This window comes from Monopterus albus, unplaced genomic scaffold (genome assembly GCF_001952655.1).
Source record: "Monopterus albus unplaced genomic scaffold, M_albus_1.0 scaffold397.1, whole genome shotgun sequence".
Lineage (NCBI taxonomy): Eukaryota > Metazoa > Chordata > Actinopteri > Synbranchiformes > Synbranchidae > Monopterus > Monopterus albus.
The window spans coordinates 299,464-316,728 of NW_018128277.1; the positions used below are offsets into that span (position 1 = coordinate 299,464).

The window sequence follows — 17,265 nt, forward strand, 5'->3', positions numbered from 1 at the left end:
TGGCGTGGGACTGTGTTAACAGAGCTGAAAATAATGTCCAGTGAGAAAAGCTGGGCTTTGAAAGATAAAGAAGCTGTGTCATGCTGGGCCAGCATCGCACACACACTGCAGGAGATCAATATGCTGTGGCAGAGCCAGGAGCTTGTGCATCTGTTTCTCTCCTCGCTCTCCTCCTTGAATCCCCCTCGTCTTTCTGGTCCTTTCTAAGACTCTGCTTCGTGCAGTCTCCCCACCGTGAAACAGAACAACCAAACACCTCTCCCAGTCATTTCAGACACGAGTCTTACTGGGGGATGACAGTGCAAAGCGTCTCCTGTGACTGATCAGATAGTGAATACTGATGCATCAGTGTGTACGCAGCATTTTACTGCTGCAGCTGTTCCAAGTGGAGCTGGTTTCTATACAGTTAGCTGGTTTACTCCTGTCAGAAGGGGAGGAAGTACTCAGATCCTTTACTAAAATAAAAGTATTCTGATTCACATGCATGTAGTGCAGCAAAAGGCAGTGAGGTCCAAGTATGAAGTGGCAGAAAATGAAAATACTGAAGTACAAATAGCCCAAAACTGTACTCGAACACAGTACCTGAGTAAATGTACTTAGTTACTTTCCACCACTGAGTCCAGTGATGCCCAGCCTCTGAGGGGGGGTCATCAGATGATTAATGATAAACAGTTTTCATTCACTCAACCATAGTAATATTTATTTAGCATTTTGCCATCAGGACCATAGGTGTCGGTTAGAAGGGCCCTACTCCACCTCCTAGTTGGCTCAGTGGACCCTTATGGGATGGACCTTCGTTGTCATAGTTACAGTAATAAAGGACCCATGTTTTGGCACAAACAGTACTTGGTTAGTTAAGGGCATGATCATGGTCTGGGTTAAAATAACTACTTACTAAACAAACAGGAAACACCCCACAGGCGATATGGGCACATCCCAGAAATCCTCACAAGTCCAACGGACCTGACAACATGCACACAACAGGCTAAACAGAGGAGCCTTTATGGTGGCCTCAATCTGAGCCACATCTCAATCAATGAAGCCACACACTGAACAAACGCACTCCCACGAGTCTATAAACAGAGCCTGCAGCCACAGTAGGCCGACTGTTTACCCAGCATCCTCTCTGTTCTGCTCTTCACGTCTTCTCTCACTGCTTGCTTGTGAAATTTAAGCAATGAAGCTTTTACTTTGCTCAACAAATAAACCAGTCAGATAAAGTATAATGTGACATGTATGGTGCTATTTTGGCTCTTTTGCTATTAAGTTTCATAGAAAAACACCACGTATCCTCTTACTGTCCTACAAGGCCTGTTTGTGCCTTCAGAATAAAGTGCTAATATAATTTAATTTCTGTAGCTATGCATGTTTTCTTTACTTATTTCCCAATCTTTATTTCTATGCATGTGTACACTATATAATAATCGGGATGTCTTGGGGTTTGGGTCTGTTAGACTGTCCTGATGTCAGATTCTGCTCTGGGATATTCTGCTTGGCATTTTGTTTTCCGAGGTTTTGTCGACTCAAGTTAATGATGACAGCGTTGGTGAGGTGCAGCCCTATGGATCATGTCCTGCAACTGTTCCACCACTGACAGAACAGTTGGAAATTCTTCAGGCCTTAAATTTAAACACACGAAACACTGAAAGTCACTGAAACTTCCTGGGATTTGATATTTGACTGAGAGACAGGCTGATAGAAGAAGGGAAAACATGAAAATGGCCATCTTCAGAGTTCTTAAATATCTAAATCTATATCTAAAAATCTACGCTTTGGGAAGTATCTCGATGACTCTCCCCACACAGCATGTACAGCCGGTGGTTTGGAATAGAAAGTCAAAGGCAAGGCACAGGCCGACGCTTGTCACTCAGTCTCTTGTACTGTACTGTCTCCTTTGTTTAGTTTCTCCACCTATTTATGTTCCGTTGATTGTTTTCCCATATACGGGTTCTGAGTACCACCAATTTAAGTTTCGTTGTTTGTTTTGCCATATATTGGGCTTAATGATAAGTTTGAACTTATTTATGCATAATTGTTTGTATTTCTATGTTTGCATTCTATGATAAACGAATAAACTTGGCTTAATTTAACCCTGTTACAAACAAAAGAAGAAGAAACTGACTCCTAGCAGCTGTTTGGACTTGTTTTGCTCTGATGGTTCTACTTGCCAGAGACCTGTCAGATGCAGTTTTCACAGGAAGACATGTTCCATAAGCCAGGCTTCCTCCAGGTCCGGGGACAGCAGGCTGGTCCCACTCTGGTCCAGCAGGAGACACAGGATGGCCCGGCTCAGGTCGGCTCGGTCCAGCTGGGAGCACAGAGACGCTACGTTGGCCCAGACGTCGACTGAGGAGCTGCAGTCCTCCAGGATCACCTCCTCCAAAACCTCTAAGAGGACGGAGATGTGAGCAGTGAACATAGAGTTTAACTCAGCGTTCATGGACATACTGTATATAACGCAGCAAAAGGCTGGCAATTCTGTTCACGCTTTGCTGCGCTACATATCTCCTGACTTTGGACCAAAGTGCTTTGATAAATTCATAAATTCTGGGAGACAGTCTGATCAATACGATAAGTGTGAATATATGCCTGATACACGAGAAGAAAGTGTTGCTGTGATGGATTCTGGAGGCGAGCTTGTATGATCTGGAGCGTTCAGATGCAGAAACAGAGGCGTGCTGAGAGGGAGGGCCACTGACATTACCCCACTGACTGACAGCGAAGCACTGAGTGCCTGAAAATACAGGATTTGGCCAGTGCCGCTGCAGTCAGCGAGAGTCAGGAGGCGTCCACAATGGTCAGGCGCTGAGCGGGTGACCTACACTCAGTCCTGTGCCTGAACACCTCCACTGCTGCTGCTCTGCTACATGTGTTGCTCACGCTTCGCCTTCTGTGTAGACACAGTGAAAGGCTTAAAGTCATTTTTATAAATGGTTTTTAATCTGGAAAACATGTAAGTGAAGTTATGTGTACGTACACTGCCTATGCAAAGATTATATACAGTACACTGTTAGTGGGGCCAGTTTACAGGAGGAGCTTTACCTTTGACATTAGGTAGATGTTATTTTATATGTAATGGAGACTTCATATACAGTTTTATTCTTACTGAACAAAAAGATCTCAGTACTTACTGATTAGCACATAAACACAGCTGCTGACAGCTGGCTGTGCAGACAATCAGTGCACATCTGAGACACACCTCGTCCGCGGCTGACGAAGCTGTCCAGGAGCTGCAGAGCAAACTGCTGCTGCCGAGGATCAGTCAGCAGAGTGGAACAGGCTATGCCCGCTGACAAGATGGCCGCCTGGCCCCGCTGAGGCTCTGTCAACAGCTGGAGGAGGGACAGGCTGGGCGAGCGATACAGAATCCACACGCAGTCCTCTGAGAGAGAGAGAGACATACTTAGACAGTTATACTGTATGAAGTATGTAAGAAAACACACAAACACTTCTATCTTTCCAACACTTGTGAGAATCCTGGTTTATATAACACATTCTCCAGCCCTGAAACCCCAGATTGTATCAGGTGGGGTGATACCACATAATCTGTCTTTGATCAATACCATTAACACCACGGCTGGGATTATAATACCTGTGCCAACATTTATACCTTATTGTTAAAAGCAGCTAATGCACTTTCACATTAGAGAAATATGTGACAATGTATGAGGTGAATGCATTTTTACTATCTTTTAACTTTCATCAAATCAATTTTAATTGTTGTCCATTATGTGAACTCTCTGTGATCATTGCTCATAGCAGCACCACAGATGTGATCTAACATGTGATAGATCCATTTTTTTCTGGCATTGATCCTATTGATGCAATTATTGATTCTCAAAGCAGGACTTTTGGGAATTGGTCTGCGCACACCTCTGTAACCTAAACCTGATTCTAACCTGAACCAAGTCTAAACCCTCACAGAGGAAAGTACTGAGTAGCAGCCTCACAGCGCAAAAATGTCCTCAGTGGTTTACATCTACACTTAGTCCTCACAAAGACAACAACACAAACCAGCTGTGAGGTTCTTGCAGTGGTTCATGAACTCGATGGCGCTGTGGATCAGGCCTCTCTTGCACATGCTCAGCGCGGTCTTCCTGTCCAGCCCGCAGGCCTCATAGACGATGGTAGCCAATGCCAGACACAGGTCAGTCACACCAGGGTTCTTCTGAGCATGCTCAGTCAGGATGTCGCCCAGGTCCTCAGAGAAGTTCAGTCTGAGAGGTAAAGAACATAAATACCCCCAGAGATGGTATAAACCATTCACACTATGAATATTTGTGGTGTTTACTTCTTCTGGGTGACGGCGTGGGTGACAAGCTGCGAGGCACCGTGCTGCAGGGCAAAGCGAACAGCCTGCAGGGAGAGCAGAGCAGACAGCTCATCACCGGCCGGGGCGGTGATCAGCAGGGCCTGAAAGAAGAGGAGGACAGGGGGGACTGACCCTGGGGGGCCCTTCACACCTGGAAGCACCAGAGAAAGGGAGGAAACAGAACATGTTTTAGAAGTTACTCTTTGTCACAACCAGCCAGTAAACCAACTGTACAGAGGTCATCTGCAAATCAACAAACCTTTAGACAGTGAATAATAACAAACTGGGGGGCTGTGGGTCAATGCACCAATCTCATAAACAGGGGATCGTGGGGTAAAATCCCAGCAATGCCTAAAAGAAATCACTCTCCTTGACTTTTTGTTTTTCCTCCAAAAGCTCCTTGAACAAGTTGCTGTCAGTAGTTTAACATGCATGAATGTTAATGTTGTTAATGCTTCGATCTCTTCTGTGTTAACTCTGAGGTGCTGTGGCTTAGCTGGTTAAAGTTCCCCTTTAGTAAGTAGGAGATCCTGGGTTCAAGTCCCAGCAGTGCCTCAGAAAATACAGAGGAAGGTGCAGTTGATGTTGTTCACACTTACTGCTCATGTCTGACATTTTACCTGAGTGTAGACTTTGGCCTGAAGGTGGCGCTGTCAGTGAAGTGGTATTTGAACAGTCGAGGGGCATTCAGTCTTGTACAATACACTTGTTTGTCCCTTTTCAAGGTCAAGGTTCAAAGTGTTTATTTGTCATATGTACAGTTAGGAAACGTGTTTCCCTGTACAATGAAATTCTTACTTTGCCATCCACATGAATGCCACAAAATACAAGTGCAGTATAAAGTGAAATGCATTTCAAAATGTACATACTGATTATTTAGGTCTTCCCCTGCTTCTCTCCCTTCTCCCCACTATTTACACTGTACTCATATTTATACAGTCAATCTAGTTCCAAATATAACAGCGCTGGCCAAAGGAGCTGAAGAACACAAACTAAGTACTATAACCTAAACAGAATCACGATCAGATTCAGAATCTGAATCTGCTTTATTGACCAGGTGTGTCGTACACACGAGGAATTTGACTCTGGTACATCGGCTGTGCAGTGAGAGCTTATGACAGACATGAATCACAAAATTCATAACTGAACGTTGATTATTTGAAAAAGAAAAGTGGGCTCTTAGCTCAGAGAGCAGGATCAGCTGTTAGCTCTCACTGCTACTGACTGCTGTGTCTCAGTGCACATGTATCATGTTGGCTGCCAGAGCTGACTATGTGTGGCAAAGACGCGTCACATACAAATTCACCTCTAATTTTACTGATTTCCAGCACATGCTTAATTTTCCAACAGTGAAAATGACCAAATATTAGCTGTTAAAACATCGTGGAAACACACTGATGTCTGTGTGTATGTGTGCTGCCCACCTGTAAACATCTGCATGGTGTCCAGGTTCCTCAGGACTCCTCGAGGGGATCTGGCAGCGAGTAGAGCAGCGTCCTCATACTGAGCTGAATCAAAGAGCTCAATAAACCTGACAGACAGAAGGAGGAGGGGAAGGTTCAGAGACATTCTGCAGGTAAACTCAGCAGGACTGGTTCATGAGGCAGCACCTGTCCAGGGAATCTGTCAGGAGTCTGAACTCGTCTACTCCGGTTGGCTCTTCGCCCCCAAACAGCTCGGCATCGATGCTGCAGCTGGTATCTTCTGTCACTGCGGGTTGGAGTCAGGAGAATAACTGTGACACCTTCACTTTTCCTTCTTCCTGTTTGCTTGTCCGCGACCCCGTTTGGGACTGAGCGGCATAGAAGATGAATGAATGAATGACTGAATGTTTGCTTGTTTGTTTGTAGGGCGTAGTGTGGTCTACACTCTGATGGTGCATTAAAACTCCTGTGCATAATATTAAAATGGCTGCATACTGAAACACCAAGGGAGAATCTGATAAATCATCACAAATATTGAAGAAAAAACATTTGAAGTAGTAAATAAATTCTGCTGACAATGTATAAAATATCACTGGGAGCTGAGTTGAGACCTGGATCAGTGAAGATACAATATTTAGTGAAAATTATTTTTTTGCCATTTTCATGGTACAAAACACCAGTAAATCTCAATTCTTTCTTTTTAGCACTTTACAACTTTCTGAATTTAACAGTTCCTGTTGTCTCACCCTTGCTCTGTCTGATGCTCTCCAACGTGGCACACAGGAGCTCCTCCAGAGGAGCCTGCGCCCCCTCTTCCTCCCAGCTGGACAGACGGTCACACACAAGCCTCAGACGCTTGTAGCTGCAGTTGGACAGACTCAAGAGATCAGTCGACTACACTTTCATGTTTGGTTGAGTATGTCTGACTCCAGTCCGGACACAGACTCTTACAGGACTTTCAGTCGGTTGTTCTCGGTGCTCAGCTGGTCTCTGTGGTGCGCAGTGGCCTGCAGCATGTCGTCTAGCTCAGCTTTAACCTCCAGAGAGACACAGTGACGCTTCCTGTCTAGCAAAGCAGATCTCTGGGCCTCAAGATGCTTCAGATGCCCATCCAGAGCCTCGGGGTCCAAAGACTCAGCCACTGTCAGACCTGGGAGGCAACACAGATGTTTTAGCAGAGATGATGCAGTGTGCACAACTGGCTGCCAGCTACTCATACCAGGTATGGATGGATAGAAGAATCCTAACAGTCAGGTCAATCAAAAGCTGTGGTCCAGGAGCCCCACAACCCAGCAGGGCCCTGTGCCCCTGTTCAGAGATCCATCTCTGATTTAAGATAATGCTACTGAAAGTTTTCAGAAACTGCTGTCTCATTCTGACAACTTCACATTAACCGTAGTGGACAATGCTTACACAAGTCAACATTTGTACAGCTTGGAAAATACTGAATCACATTTTCAGCAACAGGGCTACACATTACACAGAATGATTTATTTTAAATAATCGAGTGCAGGAGCCCGTCTGAGCAGTACCAGGGATCCATGTGCTCTGCTCCACAGATAATCTCTGTGTCTTGAGCTCCTCCTGAAGTTCTGCTGTTTCCCTGTGAAGGGCAGAAACGCTGGAAGGAAACAGAGAATGGATGAACTCAGTCAAGTATTTTTACACAGCAGCATTTAAACCTGCACTACAGGTCTGTAGCTTTAAAGCCAAGTTGAAACATCTGCTAAAAGTTAATAAAATCAGTAACCACTGGTTTTGTTGTTTTTGCTTTGAATACAAATATTTTAATTTGTTTACCACACACGTGCTGTTGACGTGGTCTGTGTGTGTGTGTGTGTGTCTGTGATGTACCATATTATGTGTTTTGTTTAGCACTGTTAGCTCTGAGCTAACTGGTACAATCATGGACCGACCGTGCCCTCAGACCAGGGCCCAGAGCCTCTGTATGAAGTGACTGTTAATATTTCTTGTGTGAGAGCCACAGAATTCAAGTAAAAGATACAACATGACCACAAAATAACACAACTTGATAAAAAATAGACGCAAAATGACCACAAAGAGATGCCAAGCTACCACAAAGATGCACAAAATAACTACAATGAGATGGCCACATAGAGAGAAAATGAACACAGAGATGGACAAATAGATAAAGAGTAAGTGGACAGTACAGCAGCACACACACCGGTCCCTCAGCTGGGCGGCTCGTCTCTGGCAGGATGTTAGTGATTTTAGATTTGATGTTAAGGCCGCCAGGGTTCGTTGTGTCATCCTGGCTTCATCCTCCCTCCTCTTCAGCTCCCTGATGGCATCATCATACTCCGCTTTTATGGTCAACAGAAGTCTCTTATAGGCCGTGGCTCGTGATATCACCTGTCGACAAAGGAAGAGAAGGAAAAACAACAGGACCTAAACTGAATTCAAACTCAGAAGATAATATCAAAGATCTGCGTAACTTGCAAACTCCAGCCACTCATACACACCACAGACATACAAGCTATGTATTTTTTTCTGGAAATGTTGGCAGCCACACAAAGTAAAATTTACCATACTAGTTGTTTCATAATTTATCATATGCAGGTTTAAAAATCTTTTGTGATGAGTTATTTTGTTTCTCCTTGTAGTCATTTTGAATTTGTTTGCCATAATTTTGCATCTATTTGTGGGAAGTTTGAGAATCTTTGTAGCTGCTTTGTCTTTTTTGGTTAGTTTGCATCTTTTTGTGGCAGTTTTAAAATTATATGATTGGGTGGCATTTTTTTGTGGCCATTTTGTTTTTCTGTGTTAAATAATTTTTCTCTGTTCTTTTGAGTGTAGTGGTTTTGCCTCTTTGTTGTAACTTTAAAAAAAAACTTTATATTCATTTGTGATCTCTTGTGGACGATTTTAACCTCTTTGTTGTAGTTTGGATTCTGTTAGTTTGCGTCTCTTTTGTGCTTATTACTAATTAAAGGTATTTATAAAGGATTAAAAACGCGTTTTGTTGCTGCTAATAATGCTGTACAACGGCTGCATTTTAGAAAGTACCGCCTAAACTTTGGTATACCTGTTTTTACCTCCCGTTGTGCTGAGACATAATTTTAGTGAATACCTTATTAAACACAGAGCAGTAGATACTGTGCCGCTGCTCGCTCGGACCCTCTTCTGGACACCGTAGGTACCGTTTCTCGTGTTCAATAAACTCATACAGAGACTGAAAAAAACGTTCATCAGTATCAGATATCAAAATATCGGGTGTTGAACGCCTTTCTTCTCTTCTTGAAGACGAACTGCTGCAGCTTTGTAGCTTGAACATTGTTATTCTCTTATAGTTTTACGCCAACGTCCACACTGACTCTCATCGGTTTTCTTACTGGAAGCCATTTACAAACATCGACATTGCTATAGTTACGGTGAAAGTGTATCTGGAAAGTGATTTTTTTAAGGATTTGGTTGGTTTCTTATTTAAACACATTTAAATATCATTAATAAGCCCTTTAGATTGACATTAACACCAACAATGGTGACAAAAGGGACAAAAAAAGTCGAAAAACGAACAGGTAGAGGTTTTTTCCATCAGGCACTGTAACGGTTACCTACCCCGTGCAAACGCCTGCTGAAAACCCCGTCGCTCGAAACGAAAGCCCTTTTCTCATGGTCCGCCATTAGGAGTGAACCAGTGGTAAGATCGTGCTCTGTGTTTTTAAGGATTATTCTCTCAAAATAACGAATTTAATGTGCCTTCCGGTACAGACAACATTCTAAAGTCTTGTGTGTTTCTGTGGTAGGTGGATTGAACGCCAGGATGCAGATATTCGTCAAAACCCTTACGGGGAAGACTATAACCCTCGAGGTGGGTGAGAAGGACTGTGATGGAGGGATGCGGCGTTCAGAGGCTGCAGTTACCCTGAGTTTTACTAACTTTACTGTTGTACTCGGCTACAAACCCCATGTATTATACCATTACCAGTCATGCACTGGTAATTATATGTTTATCTGTTTAAATTATGTCGTACCTTGCAATCCAAGTTAGTGGCTAAGCTAGCATTGACCGTAAACACGTGTGAGACAGCAGTGGACTTCACCCGCAGCGTTTCCCTCACGAGTAACTTTAGTATATTTACTCAAGTACAATTTCCCTCACGAAATGCTTAACATTTTTAACTTGATAAAAGTACCTATGCTTGTTTACAGAATACGCATAGTTGTCTTGGCCTTGTGTGGCTGTAACGTTGACCGGAAGAACGTGTCCTGCTAATCTCTTTTCCTTTTGCTGACTGTTACAGGTTGAGCCTTCAGATACTATTGAAAATGTCAAGGCCAAAATCCAGGACAAAGAGGGTGAGTCAATTAGATGGTTCGTTTGGCTCTGTGCATGGATTTGTTGCGTTTAGCTGCAGACGAAGCTGTAATAGCTTGATATGAAATATTTAATCTACCGATCATATGTTTTGTTTGCTTGGCTTCAGGAATTAGGATTCGACACTTGGCTGTTTTGACAGGGAACTGAATAACAGTTCTTGACAGTGGTGAAAAGTGACTTTAGTGTATTTACTCAAGTACAATTTTTAGGTATTTTAAATGGAAGATACTAGTGTTGAAGCTCAGTCTGACTCACTGAAACCAGAGGGTCTTGTTTCAGCTCATGTTTCTGACCCTGTGGTGCACTACTGATGTGTTTGCTGTCTGCAGGGATCCCTCCTGATCAGCAGAGGTTGATCTTCGCTGGAAAGCAGCTGGAGGATGGACGCACACTCTCTGACTACAACATCCAGAAGGTGAGCTGCAGCTAGGAATGGTCTGTTTTATTTCTGCCGGACTGAGAGGTGACCTGCTGCGGCTTGAAATTTCATAATAGGAGACTGTGTTGACCAAGCTTGATTAAACACACTGGAATTGTGACGGGTGCACTGATATTCTAGGTGCTGGATGTGGTTTTCCCCAGCCTCACCTGCTGCTTCCTGTCTGTCAGAAAGCTAATAATCCACTGACAGGTGGGGGCAGGCACAGGGAGCTGGGTCAGTTTGGAGTGGAGGATGTCCGGGATGATGGTGTTGAATGCCAAGCTGAAGTCCACAAAGAGGGCCAGTGCATAGGTCCCTGGGGAGTCGAGGTGTTGCAGGATGTAATGCTTCTTGGGGACTGGGATGATGGTGGAGCGTTTGAAGCAGGAGGGGACTTCACACAGCTCCAGTGACCTGTTGCACAGGCCGGAATGTGGTCCTGTGAAATGTCTGCCTCCTAAACTAAACCAACTACTGAGCTTTGTAGTTAAGGCTGATGGCATCTGTGTGTGAATCAGGAACTGGTGCTGGGTTTGTGCTCATGGATCCAAGAAGTGAGGAGCTCCCGTTCAAAACACTACATGTTGACAGAAGAGCTTTACATGCCTGAGGGAACTGGGTGTTTGTGCCTGTCAGAGCCTCTGGGGCAGGTTTGTCTGACTGATTTGTTTCTTCTTGTCAGGAGTCCACGCTGCACTTAGTGCTGAGGCTGCGTGGTGGTGCCAAGAAGAGGAAGAAGAAGTCCTACACCACTCCCAAGAAGAACAAGCACAAGAGGAAGAAGGTCAAGCTTGCTGTGCTCAAATACTACAAGGTACAAACTTGTTCACTGTCAGACGTGTTGCACTTTCTGCACGTGAATTATTATTATTTTTTTTTTATTCTAACACCAGTAATATTTTCAATATAGCGTGTTCACTCAATCAGTTTTCCACCTATATTAGTGCTTTGAGCGCTGGCACCACTGTCTTGGATCCATGTACCTTTGTAATCAGCAGCTTTTCACATCACTCATTTGTGTTGGGTCTTTCAGGTGGATGAGAACGGTAAAATCCACCGCCTGAGGCGCGAGTGTCCGGCTGACGAGTGTGGCGCTGGCGTCTTCATGGCGAGCCACTTTGACCGCCACTACTGCGGGAAGTGCTGCCTCACCTACTGCTTCAACAAGCCTGAGGACAAATAAACAGGGATGGACTTGAAGAATAAAAACTAAAATGTTTGACACAACTTGGATTCGGTTTTTAATTTACTGACGAGATGGTTAAAGGTTTTAAAATTTTAACTAGCTTTTGGGTTTAGGTTGGTTTTGTCACCGCTCCATGTTCAGCCACAGCTGCTGGTTATCTTCTCAGAGCTGAAACAGTTTGATAGAAAATTAACCACTATTTTGATAAACGACTTCAGTTGTCTCATGGTTCAGCTTCTCAAATGTGAGAACTGATTTTCTTTGTCATATGTGACTAAATTAAAAGCGTAGCTTCAATATCTGTTTCCAGCTGTTGGTCAGACAAGGTCTATTTTATATCCTGAACCATTAACTGAGAACTGGTGAAAACAACTTAGCTGCAGTCCTAATATCAAATGATGACAAATCTTTAACAAACCAGCATCTAAAACATGTTTTAACTGATGAGGAAAAACTGAATTGTCATATTTGAAGCTGGAACCAAAAAAATAGAGGAAAAAAAAAGCATGTTTACATGAAGGGACTGAACCAATAAGTAATTTTTTTTTCTATTTTAAATGTAATATTTGAAAACTTCTACATTTTTAAGTTTAATTCTGTCACCTAAAGTCAATTTTTGCATATCCCATAATTTTATCTTGAGTCAAATTATCTACATTAAACATTTTTAGTCACCAACTTGAAAGTCACTTTTACCTTTCTTGGATGAAATGAGCTTTGCATACATCAAGTTAAACAGCAATAAATAAAACGGTAGCCAAACAAGTAACAGAAGCAGAGTTAATGCTAGGAGTTTGAGTACTAAAATAAGGTTATTTACTTAAAAAATGTTATATTGGACAGACTGTATACAGAGTGTTTCATATTTTTCTTGGTCAAGGCAAGGCACTGAACCAGATGCTGTACAAAACACCAAAAACAAAGATTTACATACTATAGATTCCAATACTGGGTTTTCTTGCATATTTATGGCAGAAAACACTAAAAGTTACTGCTCTTAAATAGTATGTTAGCTTCATTCATAGACAGTGAAGGTGCACACTGAACCAATATTAAAGGAACAGTCCAACAGTTTATATAAAACCTCATTTTACATCAGTGTGAGCAGGGTGTAGTTAGCCAAGCTTAGCACAGGAGTGGAAGCCAGTGGAAACGGTTACCTAGCATCACCACGTCTCCTTTTTACACCGGTTTCAGATTTGGTGTTACAAGGTGAATTTGTTGTTTTCATGGAGCCATCAGTTTCCCCCCACAGCCAGTCTTTGTGCTAAGCTACAGCTGAAGTGAGAAGTTTATACACACACACTTAGGCTGAAGCCATTACACATTATTTTTTTAACTAGATGTCATGCTAACAAACTCATTTTTCCAAGTCGGTTAGGACATGTACTTTTTGTCATCACACCAGTAGTTTTTCCAACTGCTGTTTATTATTTCTCATCTAATTCTCTACCTCAGTTCCAGTGGGTCAGACGTTTACACACAACCAGGTGACTTTGCCTTTAAACAGCCTAGAAAAGTCCAGAAAATGATGTCATGGCTTTAGAAGCTTCTGATTGGCTAACTGACATCACTGGAGTCAACAGGAGGTGCAGCTGTGGATGGACTTTAAGGCCCAGCTTCAAACTCAGTACCTCTTTATTTGACATCATGGGAAAATCAAATGAAATCAGCCAAGACCTCAGAAACAAAATAGACCTCCACAAGTCTGGGAGCAATCTGAAAACACCTGAAGGTTCCATGTTCATCTGTACAGACAATACTACACAAGTATGAACACCACCAGACAACGCAGCATCGTACCGCTCAGGAAGGACAAATAAATCTTGTTCTGTACTGTTATTCTGCCACTTCTTTAAATAAAGCAGTGACACTAACTGACCTGAGACAGGAAGGCTCTATAGGGTTAAATGTCAGGAGTTGTGGAAAACTGAGGTTAAATGTGTTTGGCTGAGGTGGATGGAAACGTCTGATGTGAGCTGTAGGCCACACACCCCTGGACCTTTTTTGTCCAAACATTCCTAAAGAGAATGTAAATGCAACTGAAGTGATCTGCTGACAATTTTTGAAGGTCTTCAGTTTACTGTAACACTGCAAAGTGATGATTTTTACAAACATTTCCTAGGTTCAGATATAATCTTAATGGACAAGTCAAACCTCAGTGGGCGGAGCCAAACTAATTAATCTATGCACCACTTTGCAGAAGCTGAGCTACAAAGTCATCTGTCTGCATGGAACATTAAAGTCACCTGATTTTATTTTACTTCTTTATGTTTTGCAGTGCAAGTACTGCAGTGGAACAGAGGTTTGAGGTACTAGTATTTGAGTGTTTCCATTTTTTTGCTATTTTATACTTATTGATGTATCACAGCTGCACTTAATTTCATTTTTTTTAATTAAAAACATTTGTTTATAAACTACAAACAAATTGCTAAAGATTTATTCAAGTTTGTAACTTTGTAGAACATGTTTACTGTTCCCCTCCAAACTCCTGTAAACAATCCTGTCAGATCCATCTGGTGACCTTCTGCAGGGACCTGACCCTCAGGTTGGAAAACACAGGACTGGCCTAGCCAACTGTGTGTAAAGCAGTTAACCACCTCCAACAATAAAGTGACAGTGAAGTGCCAGTTTTCTGTGGAATGAATACTTGCTGACATTACTTGTGTACTTGTATCTAAATCAAGGATCTGAGTACTTCTTCCAGTCCTGCAGTTCTGACCAGAGCTCTCTGTTCGACTGCCGAGCTCCCTCCTGATGTTTACGTCCTCTTTTAATAAGACTCAGAGTGTTTGGAGCCAGTGGGCACCTCCCTAGTGTCATGGGAGATTAACGTGAGAGCATCAGAATGATAACTGTATGACTGAAGATTACAACACATCAAAGATTTTAATCTCTGTCTCTGGATTTTTCCTCTGTATCACAATACTGACTAGAAAAAGTCAACTTCTATCAAATTCGTGTCACATTTCATCTTCTTGCTGAGTCACTGATGTGTTGGTATCTTACTTTTGATCTACTGTATTTTAATTCTAACATTTCATCCACTGGTTCTTTACAATCTATGAAAAAAAGCTTTTTAAACCATAGTAATGTTTTTGTCAAACTAATAAACAAACCTCATGTCTGATGTCTTCATTAAAGACTGCATGGTTTTTTTTTTAACTGCTCTGATATTTTTCTAACCATCTGAAAACCTACGGATGCTGATCAGCCAAACATGCAGCTCCCCACAGCTTCACAGTGAGTCTCAGCTCATTTAGTGTTTGACCACAGCTCCACTGTTCTGCTCCACCCTCTCGGCTCTCATAACGAGGTTCTGGGCCTCAGCAGGAGGCAGCTACACAGTGGAGCGTTTAGCAGCTCCAGAGCCAGAGGTTTCCCTCAGGAGGTGGTGGAGACCAAACCCAGAGCGAACAGAGAGGGAGCACTGGGCTGAGGCTCCTCAGGGGGACACGGACACACTGTGCACGGAGGAGCATGTTGATCTGTGTCTGCTGGAAGTGGGAATAAGAGACTGGTCACAGGTTCAACATATCTTGCTTCTCTGAATTCCTGATCTCACCCACCGAGCTCTCGTTAGCCTCATGCATTGTTCTGAACTGGGAACAAATCAGGAGGCGTGGTGGGTACGTTCCTGTTCTGAGGGAAAAGGAGTTAAGAGGCCTGCGTTGTGACAGCGCTCAGATTTTTTGGCTTCACCCACAGAGGTTCAACTCTCCACTGAGACCGTTTCTGCTACCAGAGCAGCTTCACCTTTATACAGCTACTGTGCAGTCTGCCATACAAAGCGCTGACAGACAGGACGGCAGACGTCTCCGCAGTGACTCCATCAGCTCCTGTCAACACCACTGCAGCATAGTGTTCTGGGTACTAAGGTCTTCTTAGGAGGAGGCATGACATCTAATGATAACATTTATTTACACATTAAAATTCACATATTATAATAGCATCTTATTTTTACTGAGCTTTACTCTATGAACACAGATATATGCTGATATGGCAGGAGAACTCCGTCCTGGAGAGCAAATAGAAACAACTAAAACTGGCACGTTGAAACAGGCAGAAGATGAGGAAGGCTGCAGCAGGGCCTTAAAACCAAAATAATAAAAATAAAAAAGGTCTACAATTTTTTCTTGGTCAATCAGTTCCCCACCCCCTCCTCCTCTCCCCTCCACAGGAAGTCTTCAATGAATTCGTCTTCACCATCTCGTTTGGCTTTCACAGAAAGCGTCACACCCGGCTGCCTCAGCACAGAAAGAGGGGGAGGAGGGACTCTGTGCTCAGCTGACACACTGAAGATGAAGAAGGGAGGAGGAGGAGATGCACAGTTCAGCCCTGAGACAGGTCCTTTTCCATCTCCCAACTTCTCCTCCTCCTGATGAAGGGTCAGATCCAAATGTTCAGATGAATCCAATGGCGGAGGTGGGGAACGAGGAGGAGGAGGGGGAGGGGGGCAGTCAGACCTTGATGTCCTGGGACTCCACCATCTTGGCGAGCGTCTTTTTGACTCTGAGGATGGTGAGGCGGGAGGCGGGGTTATGAGCCCAGCACTCTGACATCAGCTTTAGCATGGCCCGGAGGCACTGCGGAAACACCGACAACACACAGCGTTAGAAACCCTCCCACAGAGGTGAAGCATCCCTGGATACAAGGGATCTGTGGTGAATTTACAGTCTGAACATCACACGACTGTGTAACGCTAACATCATCTCGTTGGCTCACAGTGTAGTAAAACATCACAATAAGAATATAAAGTATGCCTTCATAGGAACAATTAGAATACACTTTACACTGTTAAAGGCTTGGTGTCCTCACAGCTGATGACAGCTATGTGACAGTGTCCTGTAACCCATCTATTAAATGCTTGTGTGCTGCTGCTAAATGTCAGTGTTGACAAAGTTCTGCTACTATTCAGCTTGGAGCGTTGGCTTTCACCTCATCGCTGTTCCAGCGGTTGGACACCGTGGGCCGAAGCCCTTTAACACACACCACCTCCAACATATCTTCATAGGAGGGATCCGAGGGCACCATCTCATAGTACGGCAGCTGGTAGTCCTCCACGATACCTGGACGACAAGAACTCACAGTAACTCGCCTGGAATTGTTTTTCCCCTGACCTGCTCTGCCTCTATCTGGACAGTAAAGAAGGTTAGGCTAAAACCTGGTGTGATGGACGCTGTCATCTCTCAGGTTTCCGTTCCCCTTCTTGGTATCAATAAAAAAAAGAACAAAAGGTAGCTAGTACCTGCTTACAAGGTCACTACATGATGTCAAATGCTAATTTGTGTACTGATGACACCACAACATGATGCATTTACACATATCCAAAATGTATACACAGTAAGGCCAAACTGTAACTGGTCTTGTCCGTAGGTTTTATGATGGTTCCAGCTGCCGTTGTCACATCAACATGCAGCTGAATCAACCTCTGATTTCAGCAGCTTTTCATGTGCACTGACTCAAGTGTCATGCACAGAGACGGGGATGAACTCACACTGGCAAACTGTGTATTTACATGGACAAACTGAGGATAAGTGATTGGTTCTGTAGGCATATTAACAGCTCATTCATGCTTCT

At 43.4% G+C, this 17,265-nt stretch overlaps 3 protein-coding genes across 9 annotated transcripts in view; 1 reads left to right on the plus strand and 2 right to left on the minus strand.

Moving 5' to 3' along the window:
- Positions 1-1,545: 1,545 nt before the first annotated feature.
- On the minus strand, positions 1,546-9,204 carry LOC109951594 (clathrin heavy chain linker domain-containing protein 1). Of its 4 annotated transcripts, XM_020586191.1 has the most exons (12): positions 8,828-9,204; positions 7,922-8,109; positions 7,269-7,357; positions 6,688-6,886; positions 6,483-6,598; positions 5,923-6,022; positions 5,737-5,843; positions 4,292-4,463; positions 4,015-4,217; positions 3,200-3,382; positions 2,176-2,388; positions 1,546-1,619 (listed from the first exon to the last, which is right to left on the minus strand). In XM_020586191.1, exons 1-11 carry the CDS (start codon positions 9,029-9,031, stop codon positions 2,192-2,194), a joined length of 1,758 nt encoding a protein of 585 aa, XP_020441847.1. In that variant the 5' UTR covers positions 9,032-9,204; the 3' UTR covers positions 1,546-1,619; positions 2,176-2,191. The 4 variants fall into 4 exon arrangements, with proteins under 4 accessions (XP_020441847.1, XP_020441846.1, XP_020441848.1 ...); XM_020586190.1 differs by lacking the exon at positions 1,546-1,619 and having other exon boundaries at positions 2,106-2,388; XM_020586192.1 differs by lacking the exon at positions 1,546-1,619 and having other exon boundaries at positions 2,305-2,388; positions 3,132-3,382.
- Positions 9,205-9,307: 103 nt separating this feature from the next.
- rps27a (ribosomal protein S27a) lies at positions 9,308-11,726 on the plus strand. The gene is made up of 6 exons (XM_020586194.1): positions 9,308-9,397; positions 9,504-9,568; positions 10,002-10,056; positions 10,408-10,493; positions 11,182-11,313; positions 11,533-11,726. Exons 2-6 carry the CDS (start codon positions 9,521-9,523, stop codon positions 11,680-11,682), a joined length of 471 nt encoding a protein of 156 aa, XP_020441850.1. The 5' UTR covers positions 9,308-9,397; positions 9,504-9,520; the 3' UTR covers positions 11,683-11,726.
- Positions 11,727-15,045: 3,319 nt separating this feature from the next.
- Positions 15,046-17,265, minus strand: part of LOC109951593 (bone morphogenetic protein receptor type-1A) — a 43,717-nt gene continuing 41,497 nt past the window's right edge. For all 4 annotated transcript variants that reach the window (XM_020586189.1, XM_020586186.1, XM_020586188.1 and 1 more), the window contains exons 12-13: positions 16,624-16,754; positions 15,046-16,271 (exon numbers count right to left, since the gene is read on the minus strand). In XM_020586189.1, coding sequence (XP_020441845.1) covers positions 16,146-16,271; positions 16,624-16,754 — 257 coding nt within the window. In that variant the 3' untranslated portion in view covers positions 15,046-16,145. The remainder of the gene's footprint in view (positions 16,272-16,623; positions 16,755-17,265) is intronic.